Source organism: Thamnophis sirtalis, unplaced genomic scaffold (genome assembly GCF_051295495.1).
Source record: "Thamnophis sirtalis isolate CommonGarterSnake01/CBP01778 unplaced genomic scaffold, rThaSir2_p1.2 scaffold_7, whole genome shotgun sequence".
In the NCBI taxonomy this organism is placed as follows: Eukaryota; Metazoa; Chordata; class Lepidosauria; order Squamata; family Natricidae; genus Thamnophis; species Thamnophis sirtalis.
The window spans coordinates 47,846,381-47,862,534 of record NW_028261387.1 but is presented as its reverse complement, the minus strand read 5'-3'; the positions used below and the strand labels follow the sequence as shown (position 1 = coordinate 47,862,534).

The following is a 16,154-nucleotide window of genomic DNA, read 5'->3' as shown; positions in this document are numbered from 1 at the left end:
AAATGGGATGTTTATTATAGAGGCTAAAAGAGTTGTAGAACATTAAATTGTCCTAAATACATGGTCTCACTAACTCCTGTGTATTTGATCCTGATTGTCCAGCATTCATTGACTCTTTAAATGCACACCCCATATTTTCAAGAAATGCAAAATAAAGAATCACTGGATAATAAATTTGTGAGATAAAGTCTTCAAAGTTATGGTCTGATTGGGTTATGGTTGCTTTGAAGATGTTAAAGGTTACTTTGAAGGAGAATCCAGATTTGGATTGCTATGTGTATCCATAGATTTAATGTTGTGCAGAGAAATAAATATGGCAAATAGCACTTTATGCGGTGAAAAGTGGTAACTGAATAGGTTACTTCTGGATATGACTGGACATGTCAAGTTAATTTTATTTGCAATTTATATAATGAACACAATGTGGGTGCTTCCTGTCTTGCCAATTTGACACAGTGTCTGCATCAGTTTAAATATAAAAACCCTAATGATCACATAAGCTGGGTTTTGCTTTTGTCTCTCCAGGAATGTGTTGATGGCAGCAAAGCGAGCCAATCAGAGTGGGCACTTCATCTGGATGGGTTCTGACAGCTGGGGTTCCAAAATTGCCCCTGTGAGAGATGTGGAAGAGGTTGCAGAAGGATCTGTCACCATCTTGCCCAAGAGGGCATCTGTTAGAGGTAAGCCTAGAAATTTTCAAGCTTAGCTTGTTTTAGCTTGTTCTTTGAATTTGGTAAATGTATAAAAATAAAAATCTGTTATCATTATTCTTAGCTTGTAACATTCATTCAGATGTCATCCATGCTTTTTGATAATTATGGAAAGAAGCTCATCTTGATTTGGGGTACATTAAAAGATCTTATTCCTTGAATGTCCATGATTTGCCTTGAATTTTGCTCTGCTGAAATATCTGAACAACAGCTTGTTTAGCAACAAATGATGTATGTCTTGCTTATTATCAGACCGCTTGCTGAAAAGGTGTCTCAATTTGTTAAAAAGTGATAGTAGATGTTCTGACCTAAAGTGGATAGTTTCATGTTTATGAAGCCTATATTGTTTTACATTAAAACTTCAGTATCATCAGCCATGTGTGGCCAAAGCAGTGGCTCAGGAGTTAGTCTCACATTTAGGGAGTAGCAAGCTTCTAAGTAAATATTTAGCCCACCAGAACTAAAATTATAATCCTTTTATACAAAAAATGCAAAACCAACTCATCTCCCACCCTCCAGCATTCTTTATTCCAGTATCCAAATTCCATTTTAGTTGCTGTGACTATTAAACAATTGGGAGTCAGAAAATCTGGTGATCTAGTTCAAGAAAAGGCATGTGTGGCCCTCCAGATGTTGTTAAATTTCAATGCTGATCATTATGACAAATGAAGAATGATATGATCTGTAGTCCAGCAGCATCTGGAGGACTACAGTTGCCCACTTTTCATGCCAGTAGATAGTGATGTACCGCATACTTTCTTCCTCCCACAGAGATATGGTTTATAACATGGAACAAAATTCTGGTTTATGGGATCACACACTGATGCTTAATTGTGGTAACATTTATACATGCTGTAGATAATCATAACAATGTGCCATCTGGAAGATTCTTTCTGAAATGCTCAGTAATTGTTATGATCATTGAGAATGATATATCCCAGCTGAAATTGACAAAAGGATATCAAATGGGGGCTATACTAATGTTGCCACATACAGGTTGTAAAAATCCAGACAACCATGCCATGGCAAGAAAAACAAAAGATTAACCCTTTGTTAATGGTCATTCAGAGCTTTAAAGCCAGATGTTAAGATACTGTAAGTTAAGATTTCTCAACTTTCCAAAATGGCAACAGTACTCAATTGAGCGATTTCTTTTGTGCTACCATTAGACAAGAAATGAATATACCTTACTACTTTCCCCTTGATTCAATTCTAGGGGTCATTTTGAAAACTGAAGCCAGTCTGCTTGGCTTGGAACTTTGAGTGAACAGCATTTTCTTACAAATAACAGATTAAGATTCTTCTTTTCCAGTATGAAAAACAATGATGAAATCAGAGATACAGTTGTCAGTATACTTTGTTAGTGCACTTTCTTGATTTTGATTGGCATTGGATAATGTAATGTAATTTTTATCATTTCTCTTACCACATACCAATATCTTTTTTTGAATGGTTAGAAAATTAAAATAATGGGTAACAATGTTCATTTTTACTTTACTATACAAGTGGTTTTTTTAGTTTACTTTATTGTCGTTGCACATGGTACAACAAAATTAAATGCCGTCTTCAGTGTACATTACAATTTTACATTCTATATAATTGAAATTGAAAACCCAATATTGCACTATACCGTAGAATTCAATGTGGTTATTACCCTGGGATAGAAGCTGTTTTTCAGCCTGTTTGTCCTTGTTTTTATTATCCTGTACCATCTACCAGATGGTAATAGTTCAAAAAAAAAGTGCCCAGGATGAGGTGGATTTTTGAGAATGTTTTGAACTTTCTTAAGGCAATGGGAGCTATAAAACTCCCCAAAGAGGGCAACCAATGATCCTCTGATTATTGTAAAATACTTGTGTAAACTTCTACATCAATCCAAATATCAAAACTATATTGCTACCAAGGGCACTAGTACAGAAGCCAGAAGCATTCCCAAAAGAAGCTGAACTCAATTATTGATGGCCGATTTCATGGATCAGAAATATCCAGTAATATTTTGTCACATGTCGGTTGTAACTCTCTGCAGAAACCAGACTTTTATTCATTTCAACTGTGTTAAAAACCACACTTGTAAAATACAAAACAATTTAATCACAGTTTATAGAGTTTATTGACTTTTTGATGTCTTGGCAGACTTTAATAGATAAATATCTTGTAAAATAAATAGACATGAGAGTATAATAAGAGTTCATTGAAAGTCACATTCTACAACAGAAATAATAACACTGGATTGTATGTGACTCATAGATGCTGTGGGCCTCTGCTAAGAAAAGAAAGGAGGCAGAAAACCATTTGTAACTTTAGTAATACTCAAAGACCAAGTCTAATTACCGGAAGCAATATTTTAGAAAAATATTGCCACCTTTTTCTAAGTTGCTCAAAACCTACAGTTGGAGATCTCCTGTCCTAAGCACAATCAGGATTATTCCCATGCATTTGAGATGATGGTATCAAGATATTTTAAAAAAGACTTTTACTAAGATCAAGTAGCTCTGATGTACTCTCTAAGAAGACTGTTAAGCATACTTGCTTTCAGCTTTAGGATGAAACATCCTCAGTTGGTAAGTATTGCAAAGCAAGGACAACTCAACCTGAGATTTCCAACATAACCTGAGTTTCTTTAGCATGCTGTAAAAACAAGATATCAGCTCTATTACAGTACTAATGGACATCCATATATTCTCTTTTAATCAGCAGGGCAAAATGGTAAGTTGCTCTTCGCAGTTGGATTTTAAAGTGTGCTTAGCTGCATCCCACAAAGACAAAGCTAGATTAGAGGTACAAGGAGATCCTGGAGGACAGAAGAGAAAAGCAGCCTCTTCAAGGAAATTGGTGTTTTGTAATTCCTCCTTCTTCTCAAGAGAAAACACTCATTGCATCCTCTCAAAATTTGAGACATGCCTACTAGATTGAAAAGACTATCCTTTCTGCTTTGAGGAGATCAATATCATTATCAGTAATTTGTTAAATGGGGTCCTCAATTCTTTTCCAATCTTAGCCCTCTATTGTTATGCTACGAGTCCTTGTTTCTTATGAGTTCCTCTTCTGTTGTGTTCAATATAAAATCAAAAACTCACTCCAGATTTCAGACCCACTTGCAGGATGGTCCCATCTGAGGACACGTAATAACACTCCTTGCTGAAGTTCAGTAAGTTTAGGTCAGAACAAGGATCTATAAACCTGGGAGAACGCTATTTATGATCTTTGTAAGAAGAAAAGTATAATAGATAATCAAAATGTTACTCATATTAAATTCAGATCCTTTTAATCCAAGGCTTCCTCTTTCAACATTTTATATTACATTTCAAGGAAGTGTTTGTATCTTTGATTTGGTTTATTCGTCAATGTTCCAATCCTGTTCTTTATATATTTGCACACACATTTTCTCCTTTCAGGTTTGTGGGCTACTATTAAAATTTCATTTGCAAAATGATGACCTTCTCATTCCTATTATTTAATGACTCAAGGCAGCACACCAAAAGATTAAAACGTGCCATAACAATAAAGAACAAAAATAATAAATGGACATGCCAGGGAAAATCAAACAATCCCTCAACAATTCAGTTGATTGGTAAATCACCCTGACACGGGGCCTGCTGGAAGACTCTAGTTTATAAGGGTTTTGTAAAGAACAGCAGGATTAGCGCAGGAACAAACCTAAGGGGTAAATGCTGTTCCAGTGGCCAAAGTAAGATACCTCTCTGAGTTCCAGTAAAAAGACATTTTTTTGGTTGTTGTTGTTGTTATTGTTGTTGTTGTTGTTGTTGTTGTTGTTGTTGGACTCAGAGGAATTGATTCTGCCAAGTCTTATGGGATGGAGAGAAATATTTGGAGAAAGTAGTAAATATCTAAGCCTCAAAGCTATGAAAAGCTTTATAGATTATCATCAGCATTTTGAACTGAACCTGGAAACAAAGTAGTAACTGGTGTAGTTAACAAAATAAAAGTGTCACATAGGTGAAGTGAGGTGCATTCATAACTACTTGCACCACCATATTCTGGTCCAGATATAATTTTGGAATGGTTTTCAAGTACAGCTCCATGTAGACTGTGTTACAATAGTCCAAACTAAAGGTAGCTATAAGACAATTCCCCAATTGTGGGTAAAATACAGTTGATACAAGATAAATCAAATCAAAGGCCCTCCTAAACATGGCTGACATGTACTTCCCCTTTGAGCCTAGAAACAAAAGTTTCATTATTATTTTTCCAGCTGTCTTTCTATTAGCCCCAAAGAAAACCCTCTGGTTTCAACAGTATTTTTACTCTTTGTAATCTTCTGAATTATTGTATGCATTTGTATTCAAAATTTTCTGGCTGTTTTACATGTCCATCAAACATGATGAAATGTGCCTTCATGTCACTCACATTTAAGGTTAAATTGTGAAGACATTAAATGTTCTCTTTGTTTAGGTTTTTGCAAAAAAATCTCGAATCTTTAAATCCTTAAAGTCTCTTTTGATTTTTATAATCCTGAAAGAAGGTTTAATTAACCAAAAGGAATCTTATCTTTGCTGCAGAGAAAATTCCTCTATATTTATAGATTAATTATTTCACAAAGTAATTAAGAAATGAGGAAGAAAGTCTTATTTTCTATATAGGTTATATTGCAGTTATGAATGTAGGTGGAATCCCAGGACTTCTGGCTGTTCAACTCCCAGATTGGCTGCAAAATTTTCAATTTCTGCAATTTATTTATGTGGAGTCACCACCCAGAGTACAAGTGGGTTATCTCAGCATCTGTCTTTGATCCAAAAAGATTTTGCAGGTTAGCATCTATGTTCCAGTCTGAGATCTCTGTTGCAGTGTCTCTCTGCTCTTTCAGAGATGTCAGTGCACCATAACGTTAGGCTCAATAGTTGCATACAACTCTTAAGTGATTACATCTTAGTTTTTTATGATCAAAATGGAGATCCTTATCTCAAGTAATACTTAAGATGTTGAAATCACACAGGAGAAAACCTGAATACAAACCTATATTCAACCATAAAGGTCACAGGGTTACTTGGGTCAGTTATTGTCAGGTGTGAAAGACCAGGTCCAATTAAGTTTCAATTAAGCTGATTTATTGCTAAAAGCCCATGCCCAGGAATCTTCTTAACTAACAATCACAACCTGTTTAGAGTTAGATAAAGGTCAATAGCACTCAAAGGATGTTACATTTGTGGTTACATAGGGATTCTAGGCTGATCCCTCTTTTCACTCTGCCCCCAGGATTTGCCACATATCTTTTATAAAACTCAGCGCACACACTGTTAAGACAATAAAATATTAAGATATCAGTCAGACTGAGAGTTTTGAAAAAAAATAGTGAAATATGCATGCAATAAAAATATTTAACCCATGATTATAATTTTTTTTTAAAGAAGTGAAAAATTATTTATGGCGGTAGTAGTAGTGGGGAGAATTCAGAAAAACTGGCACTTTAACAGTGCTCATTTTGAAACTGCTATAAATTTAAAAAGCAAGTATATGGACTTAAATCAACCTTCCCTCATCTTCAAATTCATGTGCAAATAAATGGCATGATCTGAAATCAGTTGTCCATCAAGCAAAGGATAATCAGCAGCCTGGAAAACACATATTTTTTGAAAGAAAAACTAGTGAATGCAATGCAGAGGTGGGTTTCTTTCTGTTCGTCCTGGATCGGGCGAACTTGTAGTGGCGCTGGTGGGAGGCTCCGCTCACCCACCCAGATGCTTCTGCGCATGTGCAGAGTGTCATGCATGCACACGAGCATGCACACGCATGAGCAAACCAGTAGTAAAATAAATTGAAACCTACCACTGATGCAATGGATATGGGCCTTTGACTACACAAAGCTATGCTGCTCTGAGCCAATAGCAAAAGCTTAATTATAATTATGCTAAACACAAACTAATTTCTTTAGTGTAAAATGACTATCAGAGGGAGTTGAAATACATACACGGAAGATGGTGGCTTTATGACTCTCTCCCTAAGGCATAGCCTTATTAATTGAATGAAGTCTGTTTAATGGGCTTATGGTACTCGACAGTTCTTTCCTTTCTAATGAATGACTCTCCAAGAAATGTAACTATGGCTGTGAGCTAAATCTGGCATTGTTAGACTCTCGATGATGTCTAGATAAATAGATAAAAAATATACTTACCATTGAGGACCATGTGAAGCTTCACTTCAGTGGCAATTCAATCTTTTAACTAAATCTTCAGATCAGAATTGTAAATAAGTCTGGGGCATAGCAGATCAGTTGCCTCTGAATTAATCCAGACATTAGTTGAACTTATAGGCATGAGGAGATTTTTGTAGCAACAAATCACCCAAATGCTTTGATGTTTCAAATCAGTTTATCAAATGAATTGCAAAATTGAATCAGATTTTGACCAGCTGCCCTATTAATCACCAGAGAAGGCAACTTAGTGTCTTCTATATGTTTCAGATGACAGTGACCCGAAGTGGCGCAGTGGTTAGGGTGCAGTACTGCAGGCCACTTCAGTTGACTGTTATCTGCAGTTCAGCGGTTCTAATCTCACCGGCTCAAGGTTGACTCATCCTTCCATCCTTCCGAGGTGGGTGAAATGAGGACCCAGACTGTGGGGGCGATATGCTGACTCTGTAAACTGCTTAGAGAGGGCTGAAAGCCCTATGAAGCGGTATATAAGTCTAACTCCTATTGCTATAATTCCCAGCCAGACATGGACTGGCATGGGTTGATGAAAGCTGAGGCAATGATTCATCAATAGGATGAATCTGCTGCAGGCTGCAAACACCAAGCTACCTTCAATAATCTTTAACTCTAACACTTTGCCTGTCTGGAGGTTGATCTGCTTTTACGTCAGAGAATTTCCAAGCTGACCATTCAGCTGATCATTTGCTAAATAAATAATGCTAAGTAAATAAATTCAATGTATGTTGTTTCTCTCCTTTGATGTCATGAAAAGAACTGTCTAAAACAGCTTATAATTTCAAGGCAACAAGATGCTGTATTCTGAAAACCACGAACAACATAAGTCAAATGAAAACTTTTTTCTGTTAATAAAGCCCATGAACCTTCAATGAAGACATTATGAATGAAAACCAAAACATTAATTTCATGCTTATCTATGTGATAATGCAAATATAAATAAATTTTCCCTGCAAATACATAACTTTGGGCCAACTTTGGGCCATTGGTCTTTAGGGATTTAAAGTCACTAGGTTGTGATGTTGAATCTGGGGCATCTTAGGAGTTTGTGGTCTGCCAAACTGGGAGCTTTTCTAGGTAATCAACAGCACAACAGATCCTGGAGACTGCAAGCTAGATCTACTTTTTGTCCCAAAGTTGAAGTGTAATCTGGAAGAGAGGGACATTAGACCACTCTCTAGTTGCCTTTTGACTTACTGTGCTACTCATCCCTGCAGGAAAATAGGGCCTGTTCAATCAGCTTGCCCCAGGTGAATGATGGACACAAAGAAGTTTCAAAGCAGAGATGGTTAAGTTTAAGTTTAAGTTTTAATAGATTTGTAAGCCGCACAATCCCGAAGGACTCTGGGCGGCTTACATAAAAACAGTTTAAAAAACAAATACTAAAAAAGTTAAAATACAAAACAGCAGATTAAAAAGGGACACAACATACACCCGATGTTAATGGGGCTGAAGCTCAATCAGAGATCAGCAGCCCCAGGCCTGCCGGAACAGCCAAGTCTTAACAGACTTTCAGAAGGCTGAGAGAGTAGGGAGGGTCTGGGTGCCTTCAAATATTTTAGAATTCAATTCAGTTCCAGTTACCTTAGCAATGACAAGTAGTTGTGAGAACTGGAATCTAAATTATTAAGTGGCATCAGCAATAGTGTCCATAAAAAGCTTTGATAACTTCATCACACAAATATTGCACATTATCACAACATCTAATGCAAGTACATAAGTGCAGAATTTGTATCATGATGCCTTCAAATCCATGTTCTCAATTTTACATCAGCATACTTACTGCCGATGCTACTGTCCAAACTATTTTTAATTAGCAAAGTATCACTAAATATTATAATTGAGTGAGCTGGGGTTTTTGATCTATAACTTTTTCTCCTTTCAGGGAAAACAAAAAAATTGCTGGCTTCCCCACTATCAAGTTTGAGCCTGCGATGCAAGTTAGCACATTTAGTTATTGATCTACTAGTAATTGTGTTGAAGATGCCTTTGAAATCTTTTAGTCTCTTTGATATCCAATAAATGCTAACAATAAACCTTAAAGTATTTCAAAACTAACTTCTAATAATGATAATGTTTTAAAATATTATGGTATTTCAATAGCTAAAATTTCCCTTTTATCCTTTAAGGTCTGCTGTCTACTCTCATAGATGCTGACCCTATTTATTTTGGTTTCATGGTTTTATTATCTGTTTCCCTCATTAGGTTTTGATCGCTATTTCTCTAGTAGGACACTGGACAATAATCGCCGGAACATTTGGTTTGCTGAATTTTGGGAGGATAACTTTCACTGCAAGCTAAGTCGCCATGCTCTCAAGAAAGGAAGTGCTATCAAAAAGTGTACAAGTAAGACATTCTAAATGTGGATATATTTGGGGGCATGGATCTTTGGTTTGTGTGTGTCAGAGAATGGGAAGGACTGAACAATCTGAGTGGATGGTTGTTGGCACCATTCGTGTTGTAACCTAAAAGAACATAATTATTTAATAAAGAAATTTGTTAGAGCTAATGGGCAGTCCCATTTTGGGGGTTAGCTGTTTCATTTAGAGATAGTAGTTGCTTTGGATGCCTTGGGTATATGAGTTGAATTCTCTGAGGTGACTGTCAGAACCTACTGACAGATTTTTCATAATGCCAAGTTAATTGTGTGGATTTTATAATAGTAGAATGAATGGGAAGTGTGGGGGGCTAACATCAGAAGCTCTGGTAATAGCAGGAAGCAAGTAGGCTGGAATGATGTTTATTTGTGGGTGAAGCATAATAGAGAAGTGATTGAGCTATGAATCAGGATAATCCTTTCTGATCTGATCTCAACAGGTATGTTAATTTCTGCCACTCTTAGTTTCATGCAATATTGGGCTCACGTGCAAGATATAAAGGGAAACTTAGTTTTTTGCCCTTCAAAATGTGTTACTCTTTCATAATTTCTATACAGCACAATAAAAATGTTAAGACTATCTTTCTGAGTCAGCATGACAAAAAGGATCATAACAGTAATGTGCCTAAGAAACACAATATTTGCTAACACTAAATGCGTCCTTTCTATGAATCATTGAGATGGTTTTTTAAATAGGAGGGAAAAGGGCATATCTGGAGTACCTAGTATAGGATTTTATAGGGCAGGAAAAAGTAATTTGTATTGGTGGAATCAAGGACAGAGGCAGAATAAGAGATTTGTCAGAGAATGGGCCTTTGTGGGATTTCTCTCCCATTTCTAGCAGTCTTCCTTTGCTTGATATCCTCAGGTCTGTTGGGACCAGAACTTTCAAAATCTCCCCAAAAGCAGTTGTTTGAGAATTGAGACCCCACACATTTGGTAGTTTGGCAGTTCTTGAGAAATGTAAGATCGGCTCCTTTATCATTTTGTTAGACACGACTAAAGATCATTAACCCTGTATGAGATTTTAATGCTCCTCAGTGTTAATGTTAATGCTGCCTTCAGATTTTTATAGCTGCTTTGTTTTGTTTCTCTCCCTGTGTTCCTTGCTTTTATGAGAACTTCTTAATTATCATTTTTAATTATACATTTTTGAACACCTGGCAAGCAAAGCATATATTTGTATAAATTAAATCAATCAATAAAGCCCATGAGCACCAATAGACTCATTTGGGAGTGGGCCAATAGATTAAGAACTACATTTTAGGATATGATTCCCTGAGCATAAGAGCAGAAGGTATTGTTCACAAATAAATATGCCTACTGAAGACTTGATAGAATCTGGGAGGACTTAGTCTATGAAGCAACCAAATGCCTACTCCATTTCTAATTATTAAATAAGAATAAACACAAATTAAATCAACTGACCCACATGTTCCAGTCCGCATGGTCCAACCCAGCATCCTTGAGCAACTTCTGCTTTCTTTCTTTCTTTCTTTCTTTCTTTCTTTCTTTCTTTCTTTCTTTCCTTCCTTCCTTTCTTTTTTGCTATCCTGCTTTTATTCTGCACATACCCCTGCCTGCACATTAGTTTCCTTTTAATTGTTTCCCATCATCTTTCCTCTTCACAGTACACAAGGTTTTTCTTCATTTACTCATAATTTCCATTATGACATTGCAATCCCAACTCCATTCTTCTTGGCTACTGTTTTCTCAGCAATTCTCTCTTAGCAGCCTGATTCAGGAGGGAGAGAGAATGCATTATAAAGCTGTGCCACCATTGTTTGAACCTGGCTTAAAGGACTAGAATGGAAGGGAGTTCCTGAAAATAAATAGGGGATGAGAAAGTAGCCCCTCTTAAGTGCAGGAGTAGAGTTAATCCTGACAAGAAACATGAGATACATGTCTCATGGGTGAATGAATATATTTGTTCATCCTCCCTCTGCTGCCAAAGCTGACAGAAAGTCTGTTTCTGATGTGAAGTGACTGAAACCTTGGTGCTGGACACCTTTTGCCTCAAGCAACAATTAAAATATTCCATTCCATAAAAAACATCTAGCCACATGGGAAGTACAATGCAGAATTGTTGTTAAAAGGAAGGAGGGGGAAAAACAAACCCCAGAGAAATCAGCTGCCATGTAAATGATAATAAATCTTCAAGCCAGGATTACAGAAAGTGACTGGGACTGCTTCTTTATCTCTGTGTTGTCACATTTATTCACCCTCCTTGCCAGACACTGAGCCTCTGTGGAATTGATGAGTGCCACAGTAGATCAGAGAACAAACAGAAAGACCGAGAGGGACAGGTAAAACTAATCTTGACCATTGCTTTTATTACTTCCTCTCTTGATCTGCCCAGAAATAGAGTCAGATATCAGAGCAGCTGCTTGAATGTCAAATCTGTACATCTTGTAAGGATATAAAAAAGACTTATACCCACAGGTGTAATAATGCAGGGTGGGACAAAGGCTAGGAGACCTTTCATGCTCAACTTCATCTTCATTCTAAGCCAATTATAAACAAAACCAACATAGGATATTAAGGGAAGAATATTTTATCTAGTCCTCTGATGCCCTCATAGAGCCCACACCGATCCTTATATCTCTCTTGAATGTTTTCCAGTACTTTCCCCAAAACACGGAATTCTGTGGCAGTTCATTGTATACCCTGAAATCCTTATCTTTGTGCAGTTTATGTTCATTATTTGATTATGCCTCTGCTCATTCAATTTTTGGGGTACTTCTTAAGATTCAGTTTGATACATAAGAATCAACAGCCAGCCATGTATTTAACAGAAAAATTGGATACTCTTAAGTTGTAGAATGCGGTGCTTCAATGGCTAAGACACTGAGCTTGTTGATCAGAAAGGTTGGCAGTTGGTGGTTCGAATCCCTAGTGTCACATAACAAAGTGAGCTCACGTTACTTGTCCCAGTTTCTGCCAACATAGCAGTTCAAAAGGATGTAAAAATGAAAGTAGAAAAATAGGAACCATCTTTGGTGGGGAGAAAGAGAGTTCCGTGTGCCTTCGGCATTTAGTCATGCTGGCCACATGACCACAGAGACGTTTTTGGACAGCGCAGGCTCTTCGGCTTTGAAACAGAGATGAGCACCGCCCTCTAGAGTTGGGAATGACTAGTACATATGTGTGAGGGGAACCTTTACGTTATGTTGTGGAGTTTACAGAAAAAAATATTTAGCTTTTTTTTTTTTTGCTCTGGGATTCTGCTCTTTTAGAGCTCATGTCTATGGAGATCCTCAATCATCCAAGACATGCTTGTACCAAAGGTGTTTTTCCAAAGGGCAACTGAACTTTCTTGATGTTTTTTTTAAAAAAACCATTTCACTTCTCATCCAAGAAACTTCTTCACTTCAGAATTCTTGGATGAGAAGTAAAACATTTTCAAAGGAAAAAAATCCCAAGAAAATACAGTTGCTTTTTGGAAAAACACATTTGAACTTTTTTTTAAAACAGCACTGATTCTTTATCAAGGTCTAACTCCATTAATGGATAGTTGTTCCCATATGTCGGTCAACATTTTGAATGCTTCTTCTTTTTATCATATTTTAGATATAATTTAAACAATTTCTGAGAATTAAAAAAAACACCTTTATTTCTTAAATTTAAAACGTTCTGATTTTATTGGAAGAGACAATCTGTGCACTGCTAGGAAAAGAAAACATTTATTTGTATCCCACCTTTATTTGTAAAACTCGACATAGCATATACAATGCTCATATACTCCTCCTATTTTCTTTGTCACAAGGATCCTATGAGTTGGGTTAAGCTAAGAGAAAGTGACTCATCTAAAGTCAGCCAGCTGGCTTCCATGCCTCAGAGAGGATTAGAATTTATTGTCTTCCCATTTCTACTCCAGCACTTCAACCATTACACTAAACTGGCTCTTAGGAAGCAGATTTTGACTGTTCCAAAAAGTTATAAATTAATATTTGCAGAGCTCATTTGTGTAGAATTAGAGAAAACTTGTTAAATCTCCTAAATTGATGCCATTTGACACTTTGTTTTGCATTTTTCTATAGAAAAGTTCAGTGGCTCAGTGGCTAAGACACTGAGCTTGTCAATCAGAAAGGTTGGCAGTTTGGCAGTTTGAATCCCTAGCGCCGCGTAACAAAGTGAGCTCCTGTTACTTGTCCCAGCTTTTGTCAACCTAGCAGTTTGAAAGCATGTAAAAATGCAAGTAGGAAAATAGGGACCACTTTGGTGGGAAGGTAACAGCACTCTGTGTGCCTTCTGCATGATCACAGAAACGTCTTCGTACAATGCTGGCTCTTCAGCTTTGAAATAGAGATGAGCACCACCCTCTAGAGTTGGGAACGACTAGCAGAAATGTGTGAGGGGAACCTTTACCTTATGGTGATTGACCCTGCTACTTTCTGGGAAGGAGAAGAGCTGGCTTTAGTAAAAGGTGCTAAAATGAGGGCTATAAATCTCTAAAGCTTCACTGAACTTACACAGATCTGAAAAGAAAATCAGGATTGCTGAAAGCTATAACTATATATGCCAGCCACAGAAATGTTTCCAGCATTGTACTTTCCTATTTGATAATAACTAGGAAGATCAGGTGTGTGTTTCTTAACCACTAGCCCAGACATGCTGTCATTATGTGGTTATACGCATATTTGGATTTTTCTAGCTAGAGCTAACTGGGAGGGATAAACAAAGTGTACAATGAATCTATCTTTTTGACAGCCATGTGGTTGAGGTGATGGTTGCAGGTGACATGTTTACTGAAAGATGGAAAGAATTTACTGCCTGCCACCCAAGGGTGGAAGACAGATAAAGGTGTCTGAAGTTTCAGGCAGTGGAGTCATGGTGAAATTATAGGTTGCATATGGCCAATTAAATGAACTTCTTTCCCTTTTAGGAGATTATGTGGGAGGCAATGTAACCTTTGTTATCTATCGCAATTCCAATTTGCTCATTGTGATCCCTAAATGATCATGGGCCATATTGTATGTTTGGATTTAGAATAATTCCTAGTTGCCATCATGCTATGCACTTAATTATGTTCTCTAGGTGGGGACCAAATGTTGATGCCTGGATGTACAGAGGATCTGTATACTGCATAAGTCAGAAAGAGGGCAAAGAATATGTCTATGGACCCCTCACATCTCAAACATAAAGTGTTTCAACTCTTCCCCTCTGGATGCCACTATAGAACATGGTGTCCAAAAACAACTAGACTCATGCCAACACTCTGCTAAACATGTAATTCCCACAGCACTGTCTTATGCCTAAGGATATCTAACCATGTAATGTTACTATTATCCTGCTCATCTTTCCTATTACCTCCTCCTATTGATATCTTATGACTATCATTTTGTTAGTTATAATTTATTATTGTATCTTATGTTTATGATTTATCACTTTGTTGCTTGTATGTATACTGAAAGCTTATGCACTGGAGACAAATTCCTTGGGTGTCCAATCGTATTTGGCCAATAAAGAATAATATTCTGTTCTGTTCTGTTCTGTTCTGTTCCGTTCCATTCCACCCCACCCCACCCCACCACACCACACCCCACCCCACTCCACTCCATTCCATTCTTGCTCTAAAATGAAAATAGAGGAGCTGGTCTTGCAGATATTGCCAAACTAATACTCTCACAGTAGCTCACCATGGTCAATGGTGATGGATGTTGTTGAAGTGCAATCACTGAAGTCTGCAACAGCTAGAAAGCCATCACTTCCTTACATCTGCTATGGAATCTCAAACTATTCAGATGCTGTCAGGTACAATTTGTTCATCAATTTAATCTTCAGTCTGTCATTTCTTTAAAAGAAGCAGGATCTTCAATAAAGCTGCAGAATTTTCAATGTTCTAGTCAGTGAGCCATACTCCATTCCTCTTCCCACTCAATTTTCCATTTTAGTTTCCTCAACTGTCATTTTTACGTAGTCACTGAGCATACGCCAGCCAAATGATAAAAATACACAGTCATTACAGAAAGATTTGTGACTACAAGGGTGAGCTCACACAGGACAAGTCAGCAGTAAAATATAAAACTGAGTTTTAGTTATTATTGATAAGTGTAGCTTGCTATGAAAACCCCATTTGGGTATCATTTCCCATCAGCAACAAGATGCAGAGTTTCATGGTTTGCAACCATCTGTTTCCAATTGTATAGCTGAGGTTAAGGTAATTATACAGTCATGATCTTTCAATTTCTCCTTGTCTGACTTCTTGATGTTTCCAAAGGGCCTATAGAAATGGGGAAGTATATCTTCACATTGAAATATTTCATTTTGAAATGACAGCATTTGCAAATATAGTGATATATTTGGCTCTTCTTCAAATACATTGCAATGCTTGCAGAAATAAAGAGAGATAGAGCTTTTCAATGCAATATAATTCACTACATAATTCACTTTATCTAACTTGTTCTAAGTCAAACTTAGAGGCCAAAGCTGGCTCTACATTTTGAAATACCAGATCCAGGGAGCTCCTACTTCGTTGCTGTTTTCTTTATGAGGTAGAACTGCTTCAGGTTTTTCTAGGGAGTTGCCATCTAGAAGCCGTTAGATTTACAATTTATGGGAATCTGAAAATCTCTGCTTTACATATCTGAAGGAGAGTTTGGAAAAACTGGCTCATATCACATCAGCTACTGATAGTAACAGGGAAGTATTGTAACTAACTCATTTAAACTACAGATTTGTTATTTGATTGCTACTTGAAAATGACAGTTTTGGGAACTGCATACTAAGTTACTCATGAAACATTTTTTTTTAAAAAAAAATTACCTTTATCCAGCCTCTTTAAGAGGATTGTATAAAACATGTATAATCTACCCTAACACTGATGATTTAAAAGAAAAAGAAAAAGCACCATCTGCAAATATAAACTGTGATGGACTTTAATGCTTGAATAGAAGATCCCCGT

General features: G+C 36.9%; 1 protein-coding gene across 1 annotated transcript in view; it reads left to right on the top strand.

Moving 5' to 3' along the window:
* The window catches only part of GRM4 (glutamate metabotropic receptor 4), a 384,313-nt gene that overhangs the window by 278,021 nt on the left and 90,138 nt on the right, over positions 1–16,154 (top strand). The window contains exons 5-6 of the mRNA XM_087719931.1: positions 526–680; positions 9,079–9,219. Coding sequence (XP_087576057.1) covers positions 526–680; positions 9,079–9,219 — 296 coding nt within the window. The remainder of the gene's footprint in view (positions 1–525; positions 681–9,078; positions 9,220–16,154) is intronic.